Raw genomic sequence first — 26,416 nt, forward strand, 5'->3', positions numbered from 1 at the left:
GGCTATTTTTTATTGTAACCCACTTTCATCCTAAATGACCTTCCCAATATGAATAATATCCCTTGATCCTTGATTTGAGTCTATATACTTATTTCTTTCTGTGAAACCTCTCACCTTCCTATTTACCTCACCGTGAACCTGTTTTGGCCCTGGTCCTTCTTCGACATTATGTACTTTGACTTAGGCAAATAACCTAAGTTGAGGGTGGCTATCATAAAGGTGTGTGATGCAAAATGAGCATGAAGAGAGGTAGAATAAGAGAAGAATAAAAAGTTGGGTTAGGTAAAAAAGGAATAAGAAAAGAGAAAGCTGTATTAAAGATGATGAAAAATAATATTATGATTGAAAAGACCACATCCATGAGCATATGTGATCAATAAAAGAAGAGGATGAAAAAAAGGTTAAAAAGTGAAACCCTAAGAGTTTAGTGTAGTGTCAAGGAGGGGTAGTCACTCTAAAATATTCATGAACATCATACCAGCCCCTTGCCTATATTACAAGCTTAAGAAAAGACCTAAAGTAATCCTAACTGACCTACCTAAAGATTTGGGTACTGACTATAAGGGCAAGCCTATGGCATTTGACATGTAGTGTTTGGAACTTCATTCTGAGAGTGAGACTTGCGATTATCCCTATGTTTATGTATATGAATTCTGATATGAGTGATAAAGGGATTTATTCGTTGTGAGGGCACATTGGGTATGTTACTAAGTCACAGACTTGTTCAGATAGTGTGATCTTGGTATGGCATGATTGTTATTGCTAAATTTTTACTGTATCTTGATGCTTGTGAGCTGCATGGTTGTTCTTTAAAACATCAATAGTGAGTTTTAAATTGACTGACTTTGGAGATGGTGAAATTGTTCTGAACTAATATGAGTAGTTAGCTACCAAATTGTACTTTGTATTCTCTTTGTTATGTTTTGGTTGATTGAGGACAAGCAATTGTTTTAAGTTTAGGGTGTTGATGTGTGAGCACATGGTAACATATTTGAGGCTTCTAACTCTAAATAATTGTAATGTCTTGAGCAACTTTAGTTAGTTTTGATTAATTTATGTTTGATTTTGCAGTTTATGCTGATATGATAGAGAACAAATAATAATGAAAACAAAAAAGTTTAAATTTTAAGAAATTTGAAAACAAGCATGGCTGACGACATTTGTGATAAGTTGTGAGCCCTGTAATAAGCTATCAGGATGGTCGTCATCAGAAGATAGAGAATTAGCCTAAAATGGAAGTTGTAACGACATTTTGTGATAGCCGTCAAGGGTCTGATAAGTCGTCAGAAATGTCGTCATCCTTAAACAAGTAATGAGTTCCAGCTGATAGAATTGACGATATTTTATGATAGGCCATCATAATGGTGATAAGTCATCAAGAATGCCATCAGACTTAGGCAGGATATGATAATTGGAGCAAAAGTGTGACGATATTTCTAACAAGCCATCACTGTCCTGATAAGCCATTAGAAGTTGCCATCAACCTAAGACAAGACTAGTGCAGATTTGAAGATAACCTGACGAAACTCTTAATAAGTCGTCAGGATCCTGATAAGGCATCACCAATAGTCATCGTCTATTCCAAGAAAAAGTTGTAACCTTGATTTTGTTTCCTTATTTAGGGTAAACTATTTAAATCTTTGTTTTAGGGTTTTTTAGACATCAATTAACATTACTATTATCATTATTATTCTAGACAAGGTCGACATCTTGAGTTTTGGACAGGATATTTTAATATTTTCTTTCTTTACTTTTTGAATTTAACAACACAACTATTTTTGAGAGATTATTATCAGTATTTTGGGATTTTTCCTTTGTATATAATCTGCAATTCACTAAGTTATTATTCACCTCTGTCAGTTTATCTTTCAAATCATGAATTCAATTATGTATTTTGTTCATTACATCATGAGTGGCTAAACTCCATTAACCTGAGTTATGGGATCTAGGGTTAGGTTTTGATAAGGTGCTAAGTGTTCAAGATTCAAAAGGTGGTAGGATTTCTTGATAATTCTGAAGTTTTAATTAACGTCTGTTGGTTGCAAACAGTAGACACACCTGCTTTTATTTTCCTAAGAAAAAAATCAAATATAGTAGGAAGCGAATTATCAATAGGGACACAGAAATACTTCATTTAATATAGCCAGTGCCCAAGTGAAGGTATCAAATCGAGAGATTAAAGCTAGTGGTCAAGTGAAGGTATCAAATCGAGAGATTAAAGCCATCCTATCCAAAACGGTGAACGCTAGCTGAAAAGATTTATCTCAAAAGCTCGATGATTCCCTATGTGCATATCAGATGGCGTTTAAGACTACCATTAGCATTTCACCATTTCAGTTGGCCTATGTAAAAGAATTCCACCTACCAATAGAGTTGGAGCACAAAGCGTTATGGGCACTCGAAAGGTTGAATTTGAATTGAAAGGAGCAGCAGAGCTAAGAATGGGAAAACTGAATGATATGGATGAATTCCATCTCAGGGCATATGAACGAGTAGATCTGCATAAAGAAAAGATAAAAAAATGCCGCAATTAGAAAATAGAGAAATGAAACTTCCAAAAGGGTGACATGGTGCTTCTGTTCAATTCCAGACTCAAATTGTTCCTAGGTAAGCTAAAATCTAAGTGGCTGGGCCCTTTTAAAGTTAGCCAAGTCTACTCATCTGGAGTAGTAGAACTTGAAAACGATGACGGCAGTACCTTCAAGGTAAATGGGCAATGTGTCAAGCTTTACATTGGTCCAAAAGAATTAATTAAAAGTATCACCATTATCTATCTTAATAAAGTCGAAAGTAATTGAGATACTTGAGTCATGTCGCGATATTAAATCGGGCGCTGCTTGGGAGGCAACCCATGAACCTCGGGATTGATCCATTCTAGGTATACTCTAACCCTTAGTTTAGCTTTATTTTTAATTTTAAGTTGAGGGTGTAGGGTAGGATATTGTTGTAACAATTTTTGGTAGATAATTAGGAGTAGTTCAGGTACTTGAGGCAGTTAGCTTGTTTGGTGACTTTTGAGCACCTCTCCATTGATCTGAATTTATAATTGTGTTAATTGCATTCAGCTATGACTGTAGTGCATCTTTTTGTGGAATTAGTCTGGAAACTTGACAATTTTTGCTGAACAAATTGCATGAACTTGATAAGTAGTGATATACGATATACTTGTGTGCCATGTGTGTGCGAGGTCTTACTCAGCTCCTGCTGTGTGCTGAATCTAGAACTTTCCCTATTAGTCATGTCGAGGTTTTAGGATAGGGGTTAGGAAAGGATCATAGGCCATTTTTTATTGTAACCCACTTTCATCCTAAATGACCTTCCTAATATGAACAATATCCCTTGATCCCTGATTTAAGTTTATATTCTTATTTCTTTCTGTGAAACCTCTCACCTTCCTATTTACCTCACAATGAACCTATTTTGGCCCTGGTCCTCCTTCGATATTATGTACCTTGACTTAGGAAAACAACATAAGTTGAGGGTGGCTATCATAAAGGTGTGTGATGCAAAATGAGCATGAAGAGAGGTAGAATAAGAGAAGAATAAAAAGTTGGTTGGGTGAAAAAGGAATAAGAAAAGAGAAAGCTGTGTTACAGATGATAAAAAATAATATGATGATTGAAAAGACCACATCCATGAGCATGTGTGATCAATAAAACAAGAGGAAGAAAAGAAGGTTAAAAAGTGAAACCCTGAGTTTAGTGTAGTGTCAAGGAGGGGTAGTCACTATAAAATACCCATGAACATCATACCAGCCCCTTGCCTATATTACAAGCCTAAGAAAAGCCCTAAAGTGATCCAAACTAACCTACCTAAATATTTGGGTACTGACTATAAGAGCAAGCCTATGGCATTTGACATGTAGTGTTTGGAACTTCATTCTGAGAGTGAGACTTGCGATTATCCCTATGTTTATGTATATGAATTCTGATATGAGTGATAAAGGGATTTATTTGTTGTGAGGACACATTGGGTATATTGCTAAGTCACAGACTTGTTCAGATAGTGTGATCTTGGTATGGCATGATTGTTATTGCTGAATTTTTACTGTATCTTGATGCTTGTGAGTTGCATGGTTGTTCTTTAAAACATCAACAGTGAGTTTTAAATTGACTGGCCTTGGAGATGGTGAAATTGTTGTGAACTAATATGAGTAGTTAGCTGTCAAATTGTACTTTGTATTCACTTTGTTATGTTTTGGTTGCTTGAGGACAAGCAATTGTTTTAAGTTGAAGGTGTTGATGTGTGAGCACATGGTAACACATTTGAGGCTTCTAACTCTAAATAATTGCAATATCTTGAGCATCTTTAGGTAGTTTTGATTAGTTTATGTTTGATTTTGCAGTTTAAGCTGATAAGATAGAGAATAAATAATAATGAAAACAAAAAGGTTTAAATTTTAAGAAATTTGAAGACAAGCATGGCTGACGACATTTGTGATAACTCGTGAGCCCTGTGATAAGCTATCAGGATGGTCGTCATCAGAAGATAGAGAATTAGCCTAAAATAGAAGTTGTAACGACATTTTGTGATGGTCGTCAAGGGTCTCATAAGTCGTCAGGAATATCGTCATCCTTAAACAAGTAATGAGTTCCAGCTGATAGAATTGATGATATTTTATGATAGGCCATCATAATGGTGACAAGTCATCAAGAATGCCATCAGACTTAGGCAGGATATGATAATTGGAGCAAAAGTGTGACGATATTTCTAATAAGCCATCACTGTTCTGATAAGCCATTAGAAGTTGCCATCAACCTAAGACAGGACTAGTACAGATTTGAAGAAAACCTGACGAAATTCTTGATAAGTCGTCAAGATCCTGATAAGGCATCACCAATAGTCGTCGTCTATTCCAAAAAAAAGTTGTAACATTGATTTTGTTTCCTTATTTAGGGTAAACTATTTAAAGATTTATTTTAGGGTTTTTTATACATCAATTAACATTACTATTATCATTATTATTCCAAACAAGGTCGACATCTTGAGTTTTGGACAGGATATTTTAATATTTTCTTTCTTTACTTCTTGACTTTAACAACACAACTAATTTTGAGAGATTATTATCAGTATTTTGGGATTTTTCCTTTGTATATAATCTGCGATTCACTAAGTTATTATTCACCTCTGTCAGTTTATCTTTCAAATCATGAATTCAATTATGTGTTTTGTTTGTTACATCATGAGTGGCCAAACTCCATTAACCTGAGTTATGGGATCTAGGGTTAGGTCTTGATAAGGTGCTAAGTGTTCAAGATTCAAAAGGTGGTATGATTTCTTGATAATTTTGAAGTTTTAATTAACGTCTATTGGTTACAAACAGTAGACACACCTGCTTTGATTTTCCTGAGAAAGAAATCAAATATAGTAGGAAGTGAATTATCGATAGGGACTCAGAAATACTTCGTTTAATAATCAGAGCTAAAACAAGGTTGGTTAACTTGAGGTAAAATCTGGGCAGTAAATAGAAATTCCCTAAGTCCGAAAGGATTAGGGAATTAAATGCCTTAATTAGGTCGAGAGATATTTAAGCATAACATCAATAAAGATATCTTATTATCCTACCCACGGTGAGAATCTTGAATCACTTTTAGCATCTGTCATGTACCGGAAGCCCTAGTGAACATAATTCTGGTTATTTCATAAACTCTTAATTTACAAACACCGAAAGTAAAGTGACAAATAGCAACTTGTTCAACCTAAACTCCCTATTTCAGGAAATATTAAACTATCAGTGGATTAAATTGCAAATAACTTGATTCACACCATATTTCCTGTTGGAATCGACCCCAACCTAGTTGGGTTTTATATTGACAATGATCGCTTAAACTCATTCAAGAGTGTAATTTAAGTGTTATCAGGGCTTAGTTATTTTTTTATGCAGCTTGGGAAGGTGATTGTCTATGCTTCTAGGAAGTCGAAGGTACATGGGAGGAATTATCCTAATCATGATTTAAAGATGTTGGCATTTTTGTTTGCTTTGAAAATATGGTGGCATTATTTGTACGGTGTTCACGTGGATATCTTTTCTGATCAAAATAGTCTTCACTACATGTTCACTCAGAAAAAGCTTAATCTCAGGCAAAGAAAATGGCTTGAGCTTCTTAAGAATTATGATATGAGTCTTCACTATCACCCAAGTAAGGCTAATGTAGTTGCTGGCTGATTCTCTTAGCAGTTTTCTCATGGGGATTTCAGCTCATATGGAGGAAGGCAAGCGGGAATTGGTGAAGGATATTTACTTGTTGGCCAATCATGGAGTTCATCTTTTGGACTCTAAGGATGGTGGTGTAATGGTGCAAGAAATAGTTCAATCATCTCTTGGTGTAGAGATTAAAGAGAAGAATGTGTTAGATCCTATCTAGATAAAAAGCAAGGGTGATGTTGGTAGGAAAAAGGTAGTGGTGTTTGAATTAGTGGTGCTGGTACTTTATGGTACCAAGGGAGGTTGCGTGTTCCTAATGGGCTACAGAAAAGAGTTTTGGCTGAGGCGTATAATTTGCGCTATGTTGTGTTATCCTAGTTGGACTAAGATGTATCATTATCTCAAGGAGATCTACTAGTGGAATGGAATGAAGAGGGATGTGGCTAATTTCATGGCACAGTGCATAGTGTGTCAACAGGTTAAGGTTGAGCACATGAGGCCAGGAGGGTTATATCAAGAAATTGATTTGCCTAAATGGAAGTAGTAAGTGATTAATATAGACTTCATTATCGATCTTTCTTGATCTCAAAATCGGTATGATTCGATTTAGATCATTATGGATAGGATGACCAAGTCTTCTTATTTCTTGCCAGTGCAGACTACCTTTTAGGTGGAAGATTATGTGTGGTTGTATCTTTAGGATATTGTGAAGTTGTATGGTGTACCTATTTAGATTATCTCTAATTGTGGTGTATAATTTATGTCTTATTTCTGGCAGTATTTTGAGAAAGAGATGGAGATTAAGGTTAATCTAAGTACTTCTTTTCATCTATAGTTGGATGGGCAAGCGTAGAGAACTATTCAGAGATTGGAAGATATGCTTCGGGTCTGTGTAATTGACTATGGTGGAAATTATGTTGATCGTCTGCCTTTGGTAGAGTTCTCTTACAACAATAGCTATCATTCTAGTATTGGTATAGCTCTTTTCGAAGCGTTGTATGGTGGGAGGTGCAGATCTCCTATTGGGTGGTTTGAGCTTGGAGAAGCGGACATGTTTGGTCCAGATTTGGATTATCAAGTAATGGAGAAGGTCAAGGTGATTTAGGATAGGCTTAAGGTTGTTAAAATTCCTATGGAGATGTTAGGCGTAGAGACTTAGAGTTTGAGGTCTGGGATTGGGTGTCCCTCAAGATGTCTTGCATGAAGGGAGTAGTGTAGTTTCGCTAAAAGAGGAAACTTAGTCCTAGGTTCATTGGTCGTTATATGATTTTGCAGAGAGTTGGCAATGTTGCTTATAAGTTAGAGTTGCCATCTAGCTTATGTTTGGTTTATCCGGTGTTTCATGTTTCTATATTGAGGAAGTGTCTTGGTGATCCTTCTTCGGTTGTTCCATTAGAAGGATTGGGTATTTTGGTTTCTCTGTCTTTTGAAGAGGTCTCGATTGAGATATTAAATAGGCAAGTTCATCGGTTATGGACCAGGGATGTGTCTTCGGTTAAGGTTCTATAGTATAACCATAAGGTGAAAAAAGCTACTTTAAAAGTAGAAGAGTTCATGAAGTCCAAGTATCTACATTTGTTTTCTGCTCCTAGTATTTGTATAAAAGGTATGTGTCTTAAACACATCTTTAATTTCTGAGTTTATTAACGAAAAGACTAACGTCTTTGCCTTTTAATTTTCAAACTTTGTTAAAGGGATATTTGATAATTCAAATGACTATGTGTGTGGTTAACCCCACCTTTTCCATCATTCAGGGATGAATGTTCCTAGTGGGGGAGATTGAAGCATCCTAGGTTATGACCCTTAGAAAATTTCTTGGAAATTCATTTTTTGGACCCAATACGACTCATGGGTACGAGCCGTATACTGGGTTGTGAGTGCTATGGTCCTATCGTATGCTAACCCGTGTTAGTTAGTGGGATGGTTTTGATCACTGAAATGGTCACGACTTAGGGGTATGAGTCATGGGCTTGGTATGAGTCATATCATTTAATCGAATGGTAGATAGTGTTTATTCCTCTTGGTATTTCATTTTTCTAGGGATACAGGTTTTGCATACAGATCGTATACAATGGTTACGAATTGGTTGTATGATTTGTATACTAGACAATGTTTTATCCAAGGGTTGAGGGTTGGATATGAGTGGTGGATACCAACCATATAGGAGCGCAAAACTCGTAAGGGTCAATCATAACCCTGTGACAAGTTTTTAAGGGATTTAAGTGATGGTATTCTAGACATTTCCCTACTTACCCTAATTAGGATCCACAACTTCTAATACACTTAGGAGGTTGTTTATCCTATTATTCTATTCATCATCATGTAGAAACTATTCCTAAACATATAATATTTCTCTCAAGAGCTTTTGGGGAAAGGAAGCTAGGGTTTCAACTAAGAGATTGCTTTGGGGCTTGCTTGGGTGATTTCCTTCCCTCAATTCTTAGGTATAAGGCATGATTCTATTCCATCATTATAATTTAAACTAAAGGCATGGTTTATATGATTGATTTCATGGTTTTACTATTTCATGATTAGGGGTTTTCAACTATTATTGGGGGTTTTGATATTGAACGCTTAGTTATGGTTTCCTATGGTTTTAAATATGCTTTTATATTCCTTAATGGTGGTTTTTGACAATTGGATTGCATGGTAATGATTTAATGGTCTTTGGAATTGCTTTTGGTTATATTATGCCCCCAAGGTGTTTGATTAAATGCTTATAAAGATATGTTCGTTGCATTGACTTCTTTTAATGGAACTTTTGCATGTTTTAAATTCGACAAAGGATTTACGCATGGTTTAAATGGTTTTGAAAGGCTAAAGGCTAAATGGTTATCCTTGTGGAGAACATAGAAGTCTCCTAAGTGGATTTAATATGGTAATTGGAAGGGCACCTAAGGTCCTCTTAACCTAAATAGTTTGGCTAAGGATATTACTTTCAAGTAAGGATGGTATGACGATACTACTAATATTAGACTTAATAAATGGTAAATGGATTGTTTGGACATGGTTTTAATTGGGCATTAATGGTGGGGTGTGCAGCTAAGCCGTGGAAGGTGGCGGTCCCGAGGGGACCAAAATTGGAAACTTATATTTAGTGATATGAGAGGTCTTGATGAGAATGTGTGTGTGTCATATTTTATATTGTGGATGTACTAGTCATCCCATGGGATATTCCCTGGTTGTACGGCTATATTTTAGCAGGGGAGTTGAACCCATATCGCCCATGGGTGGTCAGGACGGCAAAGCTACATACCTCAGGTAAAGTTTAAGTGCATGATAAACCCGGTCCCTTTTCTCGGCACTTATATATGTGTGGTTGTATGCATTATGGATGGTTTTACTTGGTTTTATGACTGGAATTATTTTATCTTTATCCTTATTTTCATGTTAGCATTCATTCTGTAACCCGTCTACTAGCGGCTTTATACCTATGCTATGCAGGAATCGACTACTCTACCCCTCTTGTTTAGCATGCGGATTCGGTATCAGCATTTGGACTAAAGTGGTGATCTTCCATCCTTTTAGAAGGGATCATTTCATGTTATGGATTTCTTTACACACTTTATTTTTGTTTTGGATATTGGTTTTGGTCATAGTTAGGGGCATGCCCCAACCAAATTTGCTAACTCTTTTGGATAAAGGCTTTGTGGTTCTTCTAGGGATAAGTATGGGTAGGGTCGATATTGGTGTCGGACTTGGCTTTAGAATAACCCAGTGGGCTAACATCATTGGACGATATTATTGGTTTTTCCATCCTATTACATTTTGGGATTGATTTTCATATTATGTTTTGGTATTCCATTTGGTTTGGTTTGGTACGGTTGGGTGGTTGGTGAAGTACGGTTGGACTCGGTTGGGATGGTCTCGATTGTGACCTTATCCCAGAGTCTTAATAAGAACAACAACGCTATTTTGTCATATGTTCAAAATTCAGCCCATCTAAGGCTGGATATAGGTGGTTGGATTAGGTAATAGAGGGTGGTCTCTGATCCTTATTGGAACTTGGAATGCCCATTACGACAAGGCCAGGGGCTGGGTCGAGTCAGCTACTACAAAAAGGGTAAAAGCCTTGTCTTTTTTCCCTTTTTCATTGAAGTTGTAAATTTCATCGATAGAATGAATTTTGTTGCGACTAGGATTGGTTGAATCTGTGTGAAATTTTATTTATTTATGATTTAGTGATAAATTGTATTGTTTGAAATTGTGTTGGTAATATTAAGTTTCTAGGGGTGTTTGTTTACTAACAATGAGAATACAGTGTGTTTGTGCATTAAGTATTAGTCGACATAGATTATCTTGCCTTCATAGATGTTTTGATTTGAATGACTTTCTAACTTGAGTGTTCTTCTATGATTTTTTTAGTTCATAATACCAAAGCATACTCAATGGGGAAAATAGGTCTTTGGGAATTACTTATTCGTGTATTCTCGAAATCCTAACTAAAGAGATGAAATAGAGCTTCTCAATAGCTTGTGTTACCTCTAGCGTCCTCTTATTAAAAACGCTTAATGAGCACAGTTGTAGGGTTGATTTCAATTTGGGTCCCATGTTGTTCTCGCTTCCCCGTATGAGACTTCTAGTATATTATTCGCTTGTTATCTGCCTAACTTTAATTCTTCTATTAATCTAGTTGATCTTCTCTTGGAGTTGTCATATTTTCAGAAACAATTATTATTTTTACATTGATTTGGATTTGATTAATAAAGTTATCTTTTTTAAAAAAAATACCTCATGTTATATTTGTCACTTAGCGTAAAAAAATGTTTTTATTAAAAATACTGTTGCTATCAGTTTGCCAGATTTCAAAAGTTATCTTTACAAATATTCAACAAAATTTCTTTTTTCTTACAAGTTAGTCAAATATGTTAATTTTCAAATAGATCAGATAACAAAAAGTTAGTGGATATCTGAGTACCTTAAAACCTTCTTGGGGTAATAATTGTAATCATTTATCGGGGTTTTTTAAAATTATTTTTTTCTGTTTTAAATCTTTTAAGTCTTTTCAAAGGTTTTCTTAATATTCCTTAATCAAATTAAGTGGTGAATTTATTTTTAATAAAGTGAAATTTTCTTTATGTTTTTAAGTTTAATGGAGCTGAAATCATTGTCCCAAAAAAACAGAAATGATGACTCTCCTGGAGAATTCAACTAGGTTCTAACTAAATATTTGAAACTGACTTTATTTTACTAACTATTTGGGTTTGTAATATTTAAATTGCTTCTTTGTTTTAATTCTGACAATTATAATTATTGTATTCAAGGCATACCGATTTTTTCAACTGGCACTACTATATTATATTAGGGAAAAATGATGATCCATCTTTTGTGATCATTCCCTTTACTTAAAAAAGAAAAAATTCTTAAAATGATAAACAATTAGTCAGTTTTGGATCGTCCAACACTTGTCATTTCTGCCCGCGGCTGTCCACATGGGTTCTCAATCTCTTTTAAAAAGAATTCTAGTAAACAAGGATAAAGCAACACCAAATATCATTAATAGTCATTTTGAACTAAGTGAATCGGTACCCCAAAGGTATCAGTCCCATTAGCAAGACCATCTTTTGTCAAAAAAGACCCCCGATCTGAAAAATAATCATATCTTTATGTGATTAATTACAGGATATGATTTCAATTTGTATGGACCTTTGTCTCTCAAAGATGGAAAATGTTTGGGCAACTTCTTAATTTGAAGTTATCATTCAAAAGGTGTTTGAAGTTCCAAAAAGTCCAAGAAGATCAAGAAGGAAGGATCTCCCATGGCAGCCTAGTTTAGGAGTGTTTTCCATGTATGGGATTAATTCATTTGTATACCAATTCCACTCTTTTATATCACCATTCAATATATGTATATCAATTTGTATATGATATGTATTTTGGTAGAATTGAATATTTCATAAATAGCATACAAAAAATTCAATTCATTAGGCGTACCTTTTGGCATAAAAAAGTCACACATTTCTATAGAATGTGCCATAAACTATTTACATACTATGTGATATAACTATATTGCATGTTCTTATTAAATCAAAAGTGAATTGATCCACTCCTACTCTGATGGCTTTTATAGAACCCTTTTAGGCAAAAAACGTAAGATCACTGTGGAAAAGTATGACCAAAATACTCTACGTTTTCCAACTTTTCTAGAAAAAAATTGTGCAAAACATCTTCCACAAAAGCCTCAATAAATCTGAACAACATATGGTCTGAATTTTATTTTGTGAAATATGTAGGAAGCCTTTCAGTCAAGAAGTTATAAGGATGCAAAAGATTAGTAAGAATAAGCATCAAAAGAAGAAGAATCAGCAAAAATAAACCTTCCTGACAAACATACTTATACCAAGACCATTGGACAAAATCCTATCCAATGGGATACTACAAGTAGATATCCACCCATGGTTCAATTTTCCTGTGGTGTTTACTTCTTGTCCATTATGTTGTACTATATTCCACTAATAAGGACTAATATGTGTATCTTTTGAGTTGTTTTGAACTTTATCAGGTAACATAATAAATAGAAATTGATATGTGTTGACATAAAATGGCAGAACGTATATCCCTACATCACTAGATAAAAAGTTAATAAGGATTCCTCTCTTGACCATTATTTCATTATGAGAAAGGGGAAAATGACTGGCAGTGACAATGGAAATGCTCTGACTGAAATTACTATCAAGGATCATATAATTAAGACACAAGGTAAAAGTATTGCAGAATTAACTAGGAGATTGGATGAACTCAAAGAAGAAGTGCAACAACAAAAATATATGGCCAATTTGGATATTACAACTAACATTCCAATCTTGGATGATATGGTGTCTCCATATCCACAAAATCCTTACTCCCCCTTTTATGAAAAATAAATATCTAATTCCTCAATTAGATTACCTAACTCGACCTCCAAATTATCAAATACCTCCATCAACATACCAAAACTTCCATCAAAATTTCCATATGACTCCACAAACATACCAAAATATCCAACCAAATCTTTAGATACGAAGTCCTTTCTATCTAAACCTACAAACATGCCTCCGGATGGATTCACCAATATTCCAAAATAAAATCTCTCACCCAAGGTTTGAGAAAAAACCTCCTAATTCTTACTCTATATAGATGAATTCCAAACTCATATCTCTAAGAAACTAAAATCAGTTGGACCAATTCAGCTTGTTGCACCAAAGACTACTAAAACGACATCTACATTATTCAGACCTAATCAAAATTGTGCATATCATTCAGGAAGTGTCAGACATAATATTAAAGATAGCCTCAACTTGAAGTACCAAATTCAAAAAGTAATTTACCAGAAGGTCATTAATCTCCAGATAGTGGTGGCAAACAATAGAGAAATACAGATAAACATTGTCGACAGTAATGATGAATGTTGTCAAATAAAGCCATAATCTAAGCTAGTTATGATACAATAAAGAATACCATGGCGATGAACACATCTTATAAAACATTTCCAGAGAAGCCTCCCAAGTTTGGTTTAGGTGATGCCATAATAGGGCTAAATTTATCTAAAGATAAGGCTAAGAAGAAGACTAACTAAGATCTACCATAGTGGTTGCCTCGTCTATACCAATCTTTTTATATTCAAGCATGGAACAAAAGAGAGGGTCTTAGGCAAGGAATAGAAAACCCTTACAAAGATTATGACGTGATTATCAAGGAGTTATCAGGGCATTTTTTATTAGAAAATCTTGATCTGGAGAAACAATAACATTGGACCCCCACTCCATCCTAAATTTCCTAATCAATGTGGTAGATGAAATGACAAAATTTTATTTAATATAAAATGGCCAATAGTCTATTTAATGACTAAGAACCTCACTTTAAATTTTATGTATCTCTTTTCTACTTTTTATGCTTTCCAAGTGCAGACCCACACTCTTGTGGGCCATATCCAGAGTTTGTAAATATTTTTCAAATTCAATTAAAGCCTTTCCCTATTGTAAAAATCTTTTCATTATATACATGTTATTATCTAACTTATTTTATTTATCATTTTTGTAATGATAACGTAAAACCTACTAATGTCACACTATGTTAAGAACGACATGAACAAATCAAGATAGATATTAATGAATGAGAGGCAATGGCCCCAAAATAGAAACAAAAGAGTTAAGAAGATTTTTTAAAAGCATGAAAAATACTACCTAGAAGAGACCAAATTGGTTATTATGGGAGACAATAATGAAGTCAAAACCGACCACAATTGGTGTCTATGTGATAAAATTAAGAAGAGAAAGATTTAGTTCGCTCAAGGAGCATATCAACATATTCACCCAGTATTGTAATGACATATCAATCTTGAGTATATATATCATTTCCCATAAATGGTTGATTAAGTCAGATTTTAATTTAGAAAGTGGATAGTTGAGCCTTTCTCCCATCGAGATAAGCATAAAGAGAATATTGCACCAAATTAACAAAGACTTCATGTCTTCTACAAAGTGTTATCTAGAGGTGACCCAATTCTATACAAGGTGGGTGGCCAGGGGTATCCCAAGCTAATCGACTCTTATGTAGTGGAGAGATACTACGTATAAAAATAGTATTTTCTTATGTAATCACACTTTTGGAATGTAATGGTCTCTATTATTTTTAATAACTTAATACTTGTCATGGCCTGATTTATAAGTCATGATGACACCTACTTTAATCTGCTAGCAGGTCAGCCAATACCTTAACCCGGAGCTAATGTAATGGGTTAATTAGGTAAGAAATGCCTAACTAGGCCAAATTAATGAACACAAGATATACATAAATAGTATCCTGATATAAATAGATAACAAAACATGGATACCAATCCCACGACCTAGTATAATTAGTACAAAAACATCTAAGTATGGTAGTAATAAGGATATAACCCAAAAATCTTAGATAATCAATACATTTGTCTCAAATACAAAAGCCTGAATCAAATATTAAAGGAAATTAGGTGACTTAAACTCCACGAGCTCACCTTATCTCTGGGGATCAATCACCGTATGAACCAAGATCAACGGTGATAGCTAATACTCTGATTTGTACCAAAAAGGTACAGAAGTGTAGCATGAGTACCAAAAAAGGATACTTAGTAGGCATCATCGGTTGACTGAGTTAAATAATGATATAAGAATGATAAAATGCAAGATAATCATAAATAAGTCAAGGTACATAATCGAACACGAATTATCTCCATCATTACTGTATATAAAAAGTAAGTAATTTGGGATAATAGTATAACATAAGGCATCAACACATGCCAATATTGTTGTACATAACAAGTATAAAATATCAAAATTACAATATGACATAAGGCATCAATGTATTTCACTATTATCATACATCACAAGTGTTAAATATCATAATAACAATATAACCTAAGGCATAAACGCATGCAAATACCATCGTGCATAAGAAATAAGTGATTCAGAATAATAAAGCAACACAAGTGCAATCCCAAGCAAACACAAGTACAAAGTTTGCGCCCATACACTAACTAGTACATAAAGTAAAGAACTCATCATGATATCCAATACCACCGGAGAGCACACCCAAGAGAAATATAAAGGAAACAAATTAACAATATATCCAGACTTCCTCATTATCTAGAGTTTTTCTTAAATTTTATCAAACGACCATTTTCCATTATGCATAATCATCATCAATAATTGTAATGGTCTAACACATACCAATATACTCATAACCATAACCTCATTATCGAATAGTCATCTGTCTCATCAATACACCCTATTCACTCATTATTACCTAGCCAACACTTATTATTAAACCAATTACTCACTAGCTATCATATAACCCCTAATTATTTTCTATCCATTATTCATCACATAATTATTATTCAAGGGTCATCACCTAACCATTATTCACTAACTAGATAATATCAAGCATCTAAACAAGATTCATCACTAGACTGTATTCGACAATTAACGTATATTCATTTCTAGCTATCATAATCCCACTAGTCACCATACATTATTGTAACGACCCAATTTTCTAGAACCGAAATGTCACACGGTGCTTATAATCCCGAAGGATGACAAGCTAACCCTGTACTAATATCTATACCTTAGTATTGCATAATATCGATAATAAATACAGAAACTAGCCATAAGATTCAAAACATCTAAAAATACTCAAAACTAAAAAACTAAATACTGATATATCTGTCCGAAAAGCCTCTAAACAATCTGAACTATGAAGTTGATGGGACATGTCCCCAACTAACTCCGTCTACTGCAAATAAAATAAATCTGATGCGATAATAAAATAAAGATCATCCTCGACTGAAGAGGACTCACTTCTACGTCTACTGCTGCTGATTGGGATTGTGCTTCTAAGGATACTCTGGATCTCGTGCCTCTGAACCTATGGTGTAAGATAAAATACCATAGCGCAAATAAGTCAGTACATGGGAATGTACTGGGTATGAAGATAAGGTAAGGCTAAATACAAGGGCTTATGCATGAACAATTACTTAACTGAATAATCATGAGAGTACTTAATGAGGAAATATGAATGAATGCACAAACCATAACTTAAAACATCGGAACTCGAAATACTAAAACTTGACTACTACTTTACTAATATCTAAACTCACTACTAATACTGAGATATTGAACAACTGAATCTCCTGATATGGAAAACTGAGTATTGAAATTGAGATCAGTCCCATCTAGTGAGTGATCTCAAAAACTGATGATACTGAAGTTAATTAACTGAATCTACTTATATCAATGGCCGAAAGCTTATCTTATTACTCTCGACTGGCTGAATTTGAGATCAAACCTCTCTAACGGATGATCCCTTAATCTACTATCAATGATAAGAAAAAATTATGTCTGAGATCAAACCTATCTAGTGGAAGATCTTTGAATTTGATAATGAGAATGCTCAACTGAATCTGAGACTGAGATCAAGCCTATCCAATGGGTGATCTCTAGATCTGATAATAAGATTAATTGAAACTGAGACAGAGATCAAGCCTATCTAATGGGCGATCTGGATCTGATAATAAGATTACTCAATTAAATCTGAGACTGAGATCAAGCCTATCTAATGGGTGATCTCTGGATCTGATAATACTAATATTGGATATCTTTATGTGAGGCCATGCCTAACTAGTGGGTGGTCCATGAATAAATGGAACTATCTGAGTTCCTTACTGAGATAGGTAACTGTATCTGACAGTCCTGATTTCTGAGTTCTACTCTGAAGACTAATACTGAAACTGTAACTATGGGAGTTCTCACTTAACTGACATGCCCCAAATCTGAACTGGTGGGGTCCAAAATTTAACCCCAGCTGGAAGGGTGTCAATACCATGCCACAGGTAAAGACCTCTACTCTAGTCAAGCCTCTCTAATGGGTGACCCTCATAGGAAGTCAAGCCTAAGGCAGTATAATTGTCAAGCCTTATTCCAACGGGTGACTCATGCTCCTGCACTGGCTATGCAGTTCTGGAGTTTAGTGATTGCTCCGAATGACTCTATCTCTCTAATGGGGAGCCTTCATCCCTACACTCACTCGGTGTTAGCTCCTACTCCCAACTGAAAGACTTTAAATTGATTCTTAACTGAACTTAAACTGAGCTAAATCCGTTATTGATCATAGTTCTTAAATGACCTGACTAAGTTACACTGAATTCACTTGATTTCATATCTAACAGAATACTACTGAATCTCGTTATCTGACTACATGATACTGAGTTCTGAACTGAACACTTGAATACTACTACGTCTGAGCTGAGTACTGAACTGAGGCTAGAATACTAGCGATACTGAGATTTTTGAGATTTCTTAAGTTCTGTATCTATCTGAGAGTATAGAGTTCTATAACTTACTAAGTTCTGAGAATCATGGCTTAATTGAGATTATCGAGAAAACTGACATGGGCTTAAGGCTGCAGCTAATTTGTCAGGTATGAATACCCCCAGGACTCAATAACATAAAAGTAAAACATAACCATTCTTGAATAATCAAGACCATGGACATTCATTGATAGTATAGGGAGACATATTAACGGCTCATACTCCATTCAACAAGGTCTTACATCAAACACTCAGCATGTATTAAAGTCTTAGCATGTATCAAGGAGAACATAATTGGGGAATTTCATGCTATCATATCACAATTCATTCACTAAGGCTTTTCAATAAATACTTGTCATGCATGAGCTTGCACATAATTGGGGATTTCTAGTCAACATGCTATAATGGCTCTAATTCTTTCACATAAGCATTTTATCAAATATATGGAGAGCATGCTTTTCTTATTCAACTATTTCTTCACTAATTGACATGAAAACATCACTTAACAAGCAAATTGAAGAGGGTTTATCATAAACATCACATGAATATCACATACTAGGTCAAAGATTGAAACCTCATAAACAAAACATGAATTAAAAACTCAATAATAGGATGAACATCTATTTCAACTCACATGAATTATGAAAACTCATAAAAATAAGATATTTGAAATTTAGAAAGGGGTTCTTGAGATTATTGGATGAAAGGGGCCCATGAATCAACATCTGCATACCTTAGGAAACTCTTTCTTGAAGGCTCTTGGAGAGATTCTTGATTTCTTGATTTCTCTTAAAGAAGAAAGAAGGGTTCTGATTCTGTAGAAACTCTAGCTTTTGATGTTGAAGATGATAAATGAATTTGTGAGCCTTGATCGGATATAAATAGGGGCTGAAAAGAGTGAAAAAAACCAAAAAGTCCTTTTAAAATTGACTTAAAATTATCGATCGGGGACTGTGACGATAGAAGTGACGATCCATCGCTAGTCTGATGGTCCATCAGATCGTCCGTCATACGTTGGTCGGAAAAATAATTCACTGCATTGATGTGATGGTCTCAGCGATGGTCCGTCACAAACTTGACAGTCCATCAGATCGTCCATCGCACGTTGACTAGGATAAGGCCACACTGCCTCAGTGACGACGGTCCCAGAAACAGTCCATTGCAGTCTTGATGGTCTATCATCCTGGCCATCGCACTTGGGCTAGTCACTACCTTGGTTGCGATGGTCTTGGTGACGGTCCATCACAAGCTCTATGGTTCATCAATTCGGCCGTCGTACCTGGGTGGTTCTAACTATTTTCAGTAAAACGGCCATAACTTTCTTGTCCGAAGCTGGATTTTGACGAAATTGGTATCGATGGAAAGATTATTCTATACCTTACATGATAAAAGGTCGATATTAGGGAAATTCTAAATAGTTTAAAATATTTCTTACTTGGGAAGGCACTTCTCAATCTTTTAGGGTCGTATTTACGCTTCACCGAACACGCCCTTAGGCTCAGACTATGAGAGAATTTTGTGGGGTCTTACAATTATACAGTCAATGATCATCACTTATTCATTATTCCTTTATCAACTAACTTCTTTTACTAATTAGCATCATTAATCCACAAATCCCCGTATAACAACCAGTTAACATCATAAACTTAGTCATTAATATCAACTAATTATCACCATCGAGTAGTCCATTATCACTAACCACCATAATAAGTTAATCATCCCTATTAATAGCCATCAATGTCACTATTCCTCTTGATTACTACGATTTAAAAATCTACTAGTCACTATTATCCACTTAAGTAATACCCACCACTAAGCATATTTCATCCTTAAATCACCAACTATACTACTTAATACCTTAACTCGTCAGAATAATATAACCAGAATTTCTATTACCAATATTTTACCCAACTACACAAGAGCAAAAATAATATATAATTGCATACATAGGGATAGTTGGGTTCAATCTGATAGATGTACATATAGGCACATCAATAATCATCCTGTGACCTTGTCAGGCATCATCATAATATCATAGAATCTTCCGGCCTTGTCGGGTATTAATAAACATCGAAATATATTCCGTCCTCATCGGGTATCATCATAACATCACAACATCATCCGGCCGCACCAGGCATCAACATATCATCACAATATTCTCTGGCCTTGTCGAGTATTAACATATTATCATAGTAAACTCAAACATTGCCAGGCATCAACAATCATCATAATATCCTACGGCCTTGCTGGGCATTATCTATCATCAATATATCCTTTGGCCTTTAAAGGCATCATCATGTCATCAATATATGCTCTGTCCTTGCCATGCATCATCATCACAAATATATCTTCTGGCCTTGTCGGGCATCATCATATCATCAATATATCAATAATAAAGAATGAGTCACACAAGGGCTAAAGTAAATGACATGTAAAAAATGACAAGCCCCACGAGGGCTAAAGTAAATGACAAGTAAAGTAAATAACAAGCCTCACAAGGGCTAAAGTAAAAGGAAAGTAAAGAGAAGCATATCTTCATATCTCATCAATCATCGCCAAGGATAATTTATCCATAAATATATGAATAATATAGCATGAATATTACAAAGAATTAATGGGTTCAACATGGTTAGTTCCATAGCTTTTCATGTAGTCAATAAATATACATTTTAGAGCCCTTAGTACTATGACTCGCAATATTAGCAATAAAAGAGCTTTCTAGCAAAAGCATTAGTTTGGTTACTAGACAAAAGCATAAAATGGATAATTTCATCGCCCAAGTCCCGAAATAGTAGTATATTCAGTGGTCCACATAATAACATAGTCTTGGGCTTACTTAATAGCATAATCAATAGTCACACACCATATTAACGATAATTTGGTCAAAAATCATATACATCACTTTTAATGCAATCACCATGATTCATAATCTACGTACTTAGACAATAGGCATAACCATAAAAAATATTATGAACAATGTCCCATTAGTGATGTATTCATTGGGCCATTGTTGGCCTAAAGTTAATTTATCATTAGTATGAATGATGGCTAAAGCATGACATAATATATCTCTTATTAATAGCATGGTTAATAACATCATTTATGGCTTAGGCCATATCATAATTAAGGTCTCATTTAATAGCATGCTTATTAGTCCAAACAATAGTTAATCACAACAATATAAAGAAAGGCTTGACATGAACTTTAGCCAATAAGGCATACAAGGCATCATCCCTTGGGCATTATTCTTAATGCCATTCCGTGTAACCAATAAGTACAAAGAATTCTCAATATTCTCACAAAGGCACTCTCTAGTCAATTACTAAGCGTAAGGGTTCAAGGTAACTAATCATAAGTCTTGTCTTAACATAGGTCAACAAGCTCGTATCTAAATCCCCAATCTAACAAGATATCACAATTATATCAAAACATAGCTCAATATAACAATGAGAAAGCCTAGCCTACCTCAAATTCAAAGAATGCTCAACAATCTGCTAAACCTTTACTTTTCCCTTTCGAGAAGCTTTTTTAAGGAGCTAAGCTATCAAAATCTCATTCTAAACATCATTACGAGAATATCAATACCCATATTGTACTATTGTTCTTTGGGTCCAAAAATGACACCAAACCCCACCCCCCACCCCCAAGTAGGTCCCACAAATGGAGAATACACTTTTGAGATCAACTATATATTCATACACCAGGGAATTATAACCCTCAAGAAAGAATTAAAAACCAAGCTTATTTGGGGTAAAATCAAGCCCTTGAGCTAGTAGGGGTTTTGGTAAAAAATTAAAGAAAATTCAATCATAAAAATGAAGGATTCATACCTTTAGTCCGTTGTTAATAATGAAAATATATGTTAAATAAGCTTCCAACTCACACCCTATACTCAATTTGAAGTTAACATATCATTCTAGGGTTTCTAGTTCTCAAGGAGAAGTGAAAATGACTGAATTCACAACCAAGGGGCCTATTTATAGCCCCTCCAGGCATGGAGGTACCACGATCACCACCATAAGTGCTGCGATCTCCATCATGGGGCCGCCATCACCATGCTCCAGTACTAATAAAGTTCAAAAAAATTTTTGACCTCCGAAACTTGTTCGAACTCCGATTATTGCAAATAAACTATCTAACCCCACTAAATTAAACTTTTCGAATCCATTCGTGAAGTCTTATTTTGACTCCAAGGTTGTTTAGACTAATTGTGGTTCCCATACCTATATCATTCAATATTTTGTCTTTTCAACCAATTGGTCAAAATGGGCTTTGTTGCAATGGGACCCGAACCAAGGTCTACCTAGCCTAAAATTTATCTTCAGAGTTGTTGGCGCATTCTGAATTTGCATCCAAGATTGTTTTACTGACTTTTTTGCTTGGTGGCCATTTGTTGCCAATAAATACTTCTAAATAGGGAGTTGTCTCTAAAAACCAAATGAACCATTCAGTAACTTAACTATCAGTTCCAGCAAGTTATAAATGACTTAGGGTAGCTATGGATAAGCTCTAATGGAAAAAATAAGTGGAATTATAGAAAATTACTTGGAGGGTCATTACAACATTCCCTTTTGTTATTTAAACATGCTACATTTGACCTGAATTTCCAATACGAGTTATGTAGGAGGCCTATGTCAGCTTTGGTCAACCCCTTTAATATTTTCTGTACTCCTTTTTGTTGTCCAGAACTATATTTAGCCTGATTCCTACTTCAACAGGATATGTAGGTGGCCTATGTCGGCTTTGGTCAACCCCTATAGTATTTTTTATATTTCTCTTTGTAGCCCCATCTTTGGGTTCGCTCGGTGCTAAATCCTAATCCCAACTAAACTGACTCGGATTACTAAACATATCTAAGCTTAACTGGTATGATAACTGACTGAATTGATAATACTCAAATATATCCAAAACCATTTTGAAAATACTGAGACTAAGTAAGCAATTAAGTTTTTGGATATTCATAACTCCCAGGTCTCAATAACATTAATAGTAGAAACATACGAAAGCTTCAAAAGCATAATAATCCAACTAGTTAGGATTTTTATCACACACTTGAAGTTCATGAACTTAGGCAAGGGGATGATTGAAACATGTGGAAATAACATGATCATAACATTAAAACCATACATTAGGGATTTAACATGGACTTTCATGCTTCAAAAGTGTAAAGGCTACTTTCCAACTAAAATCACTTGCAACATCATGTATAATCAAAATTCATAAATGCTTCATGAAAATAACTCATTATAAACATATAAATTCATGATTTAAAACATAAAAATAGGTTCTTGGACTCCATGGGTGTAAAGGGCCCATGGAAGAACATCTAACATACCTTAAAGCTTTAATCATATAAGAGAATTAACTTTCTTGATAGTCCTTGGGTGGTGAATCTTGAATTGTTGAGTTTTCTTGAAGGAATAATGATCAGTACTAGAAATTTGCAATATTCGGACAGCTCATGTAGTCGGAAGATAGTCAAAAAATAAGGCATTTTCAACAACATTCCGACTGTTTAGAGTTAGTCGGAAAAATGCTTGTCGGAAAAAAATTTCCGACTACTGTATTCGAAAAAAATAAATTAAGAATATTTCAACAAAAATAATATTCTGACTAGTGTAGTCAGAAGTTTAATAAAATAATTAAAAATAATTACTTAATAATTATAAATTTTCCGACTAATGTAGTTTAAAAATTTATTAATAATTATTGAATAAATAAAATATTTTTGACTACTTTGGTCGAAAGTTTAATAAATAATTATTTAATACATACATTATTCCGACAACTATTGTCGGAATGTTGATAAAAAAATATTTACTAAATAAAATATTTTTGACTACCTTAGTCGGAAGTTTAACAAATAATTATTTAATATATAAATTAATTTCGACAATTATAGTCAAAAAATTAATAAATAATTATTTAATATATAAAATTATTTTTGACTACTATTGTCGAAAATTTGATAAAAAATTATTTAATAAATAAGTTATTTACAATCATTGTAGTCGAAATATCCTCTCATGTTCAACTAGAATTTAAAAAGTACATATAAAAGCGAAACTTAAAAATTCAACCACTTTAAAACATGCAAAACAAATAGCGAATCAAATAGTTTAAACATTTCAAGACAAGTTTAAACGTCACAATCCAAAACAAACACCAATTCTAATAGTTTAAGTCTAAATGTCACAATTATAAACAAGAACCAACCACTACAATCTAATCATCCGATTCACTTTCTTCCCCATCATCAAATACTTGACGCATATGCTTCTTGACTAACGCCTCAAACTTAGTAGACTTGGCATCACTAACTACATAGTGTGGTGTCAACTCTTCAATTTTTTTCTCAACGCTTCTATTTCTTCCATATTTTGCAAAATAGAAGTGGAGTCGGGCAACATTGGGGAAGAACTACTCGAGGATTGGTTAACTCCAAATCCATAGGTTTTACCCTTCTTAGCACTAACTACCACAATTATCCATATTCTAGTCATGTCAGCAGGCGATGGTTGGACCATGGTACTATCCTCTGAAGCAGGTTGAGTTTGATGCCAATCTTCAATGCTTTCTTGAAATCCCTCCTAAAAGAGAAATAATTATCATTATGTTAACAAGCTAAGTTGAATAATAAGAAAATAATATATATAAAATTTATTATCTTACATATGCATCCTTAGCATGTGGTTCGTCCCACTCTTCTCTTGTATCATCCGACTTTTTCTTCCTATCTGTCTCTTTGAAGGCCGTAGGAAGAGGTCCCATTTAAGAATTTCTACAAAATTTTACCCATATACAGGTCAATGATATAGTAAAAGTTCATCTATTAAGTTCATATCAATTCAACACTGTCTGGATTAAAGAACAACATGGAAAATACCCCTCTTTTGCAGAATCTCATTCACTGTACAAAAGCAGCAGTAGGAATCTTTTAAATATTTCTGCCATCACCATTTTTTCCTTCCCTTGATTATACATATCCTTTTTAAACATTTCTGGATTTTTTGAACTTTGTTGATGGACCAAACTAACATGCTTCTTATACCTGCGGCTAGATTTTATCCTACCCGAGTATCTCATGCAAAAGGATCAGATGCAGAGCCTTGAGGAAGAAAAGGATGTCTTGAAAAAATTTGGTGTTGCATATATGAGATGATATCTCTTGAGCGGCAATTAGTGCCTCTCAAGAGCTGGATTTGTAAGTGCAGGAGTAGTTGAATCAAATGGATAGAAAAACACAGTAAACAATTCTTGAACAACACCTCCCAGATCATAATGAAAGCATGAGTATTGTTCTTGAGAGGCTTTCCAAAATTGGAATCAACACTCTTGGAGTTGTTGCCTCGTTAGGTTCTCTTAGTCATCACGTGATTAAAAGATCATGAATTCAAGCCGTGTAAACAACTTGTTTTGGAACTTAGTTCTCCAGACTATTTATTTTATTTATTGGTATTTTATAGTGTGTAGAAAATAAAAGCTAATTTTGTGTGATTTGGTCTTGTTGAACAGGGCCACACAGTGTGGGAAGAACACACTATGTGAAGTTGGTACATCATTTGTATCCAGAAGTAGACCCTTAGTTGAACCCATCGCATGTACCCCATATGCTTAAGGAGTGTCTAGACCTAATCCCAAATCCAAAGGCCATACAGTATATCAGAAATAACAGAGGGACACCCATGATTCTAGACAACAACTACTACAGGAACATATTAGATAACAAGTGCTTAATGTTAGTTGACCACAAACTAGTAACTGATAAGAGGACTAAGCCCTATGTAAATAAAATGGAAAAAAAGCCAAGATTATTTCTTCAAGGAATTTGTAAGAGCTATCACTATTCTTTCTGAGAACAACCCTCTTACTGGGAAAAAGGGTGAGATCAGAACGCAGTGTAATCTTGCTAACAAGCTCCACTAAAGATACTTCTTTTGCTATGTTGTTGTACTTATTATCATGTTTACCCTTCCTTTGTGTATATGTGAGGGAGGTAGTGGATAATGAATAATGTTAGGAATAAAATGGTTTTATCAGTATTGTAAGTTTGTGTAGTGGGCATGAAAGTGGTGGTGACCATGTTCATCACATTCCATGTTCTCTTTTCAAAATTCACTGTTTTTAGATGCCCTTTCAAGTTATAAAGGTTTTAGTTTGATGTGTTTACTATGCAAGAGTGCTGATCTTGAAGTTCTTTGGACATGATTCTTTCATAAAGATTCACTATTTAATATTACCAATAAAGATTCCAACAACTTTAGGTGGCATTCAATGATAAAGAAAAGCATCTTTTTGAGAAAGTTAAAGCAGAAAAGAAAATTCTGCCTACATATTAGGTTAAAATATTGAGCTACTCGAGGAAAGTGATTCTGAAGAGGAGGATGGGAAAATTGAGATTTCACAGAAGGATGTCCTTGATACAGTGTTTGGAGGTCTTATTCATAAGAGGG

At 34.6% G+C, this 26,416-nt stretch overlaps 1 protein-coding gene across 1 annotated transcript; it reads right to left on the bottom strand.

Moving 5' to 3' along the window:
• Positions 1 to 24,200: 24,200 nt before the first annotated feature.
• LOC124899425 lies at positions 24,201 to 25,914 on the bottom strand. Its single transcript, XM_047414318.1, has 2 exons — positions 24,636 to 25,914; positions 24,201 to 24,553 (listed from the first exon to the last, which is right to left on the bottom strand). Exons 1-2 carry the CDS (start codon positions 24,732 to 24,734, stop codon positions 24,299 to 24,301), a joined length of 354 nt encoding a protein of 117 aa, XP_047270274.1. The 5' UTR covers positions 24,735 to 25,914; the 3' UTR covers positions 24,201 to 24,298.
• Positions 25,915 to 26,416: the final 502 nt, after the last annotated feature.

This window comes from Capsicum annuum, chromosome 6 (assembly GCF_002878395.1).
Source record: "Capsicum annuum cultivar UCD-10X-F1 chromosome 6, UCD10Xv1.1, whole genome shotgun sequence".
NCBI lineage: Eukaryota > Viridiplantae > Streptophyta > Magnoliopsida > Solanales > Solanaceae > Capsicum > Capsicum annuum.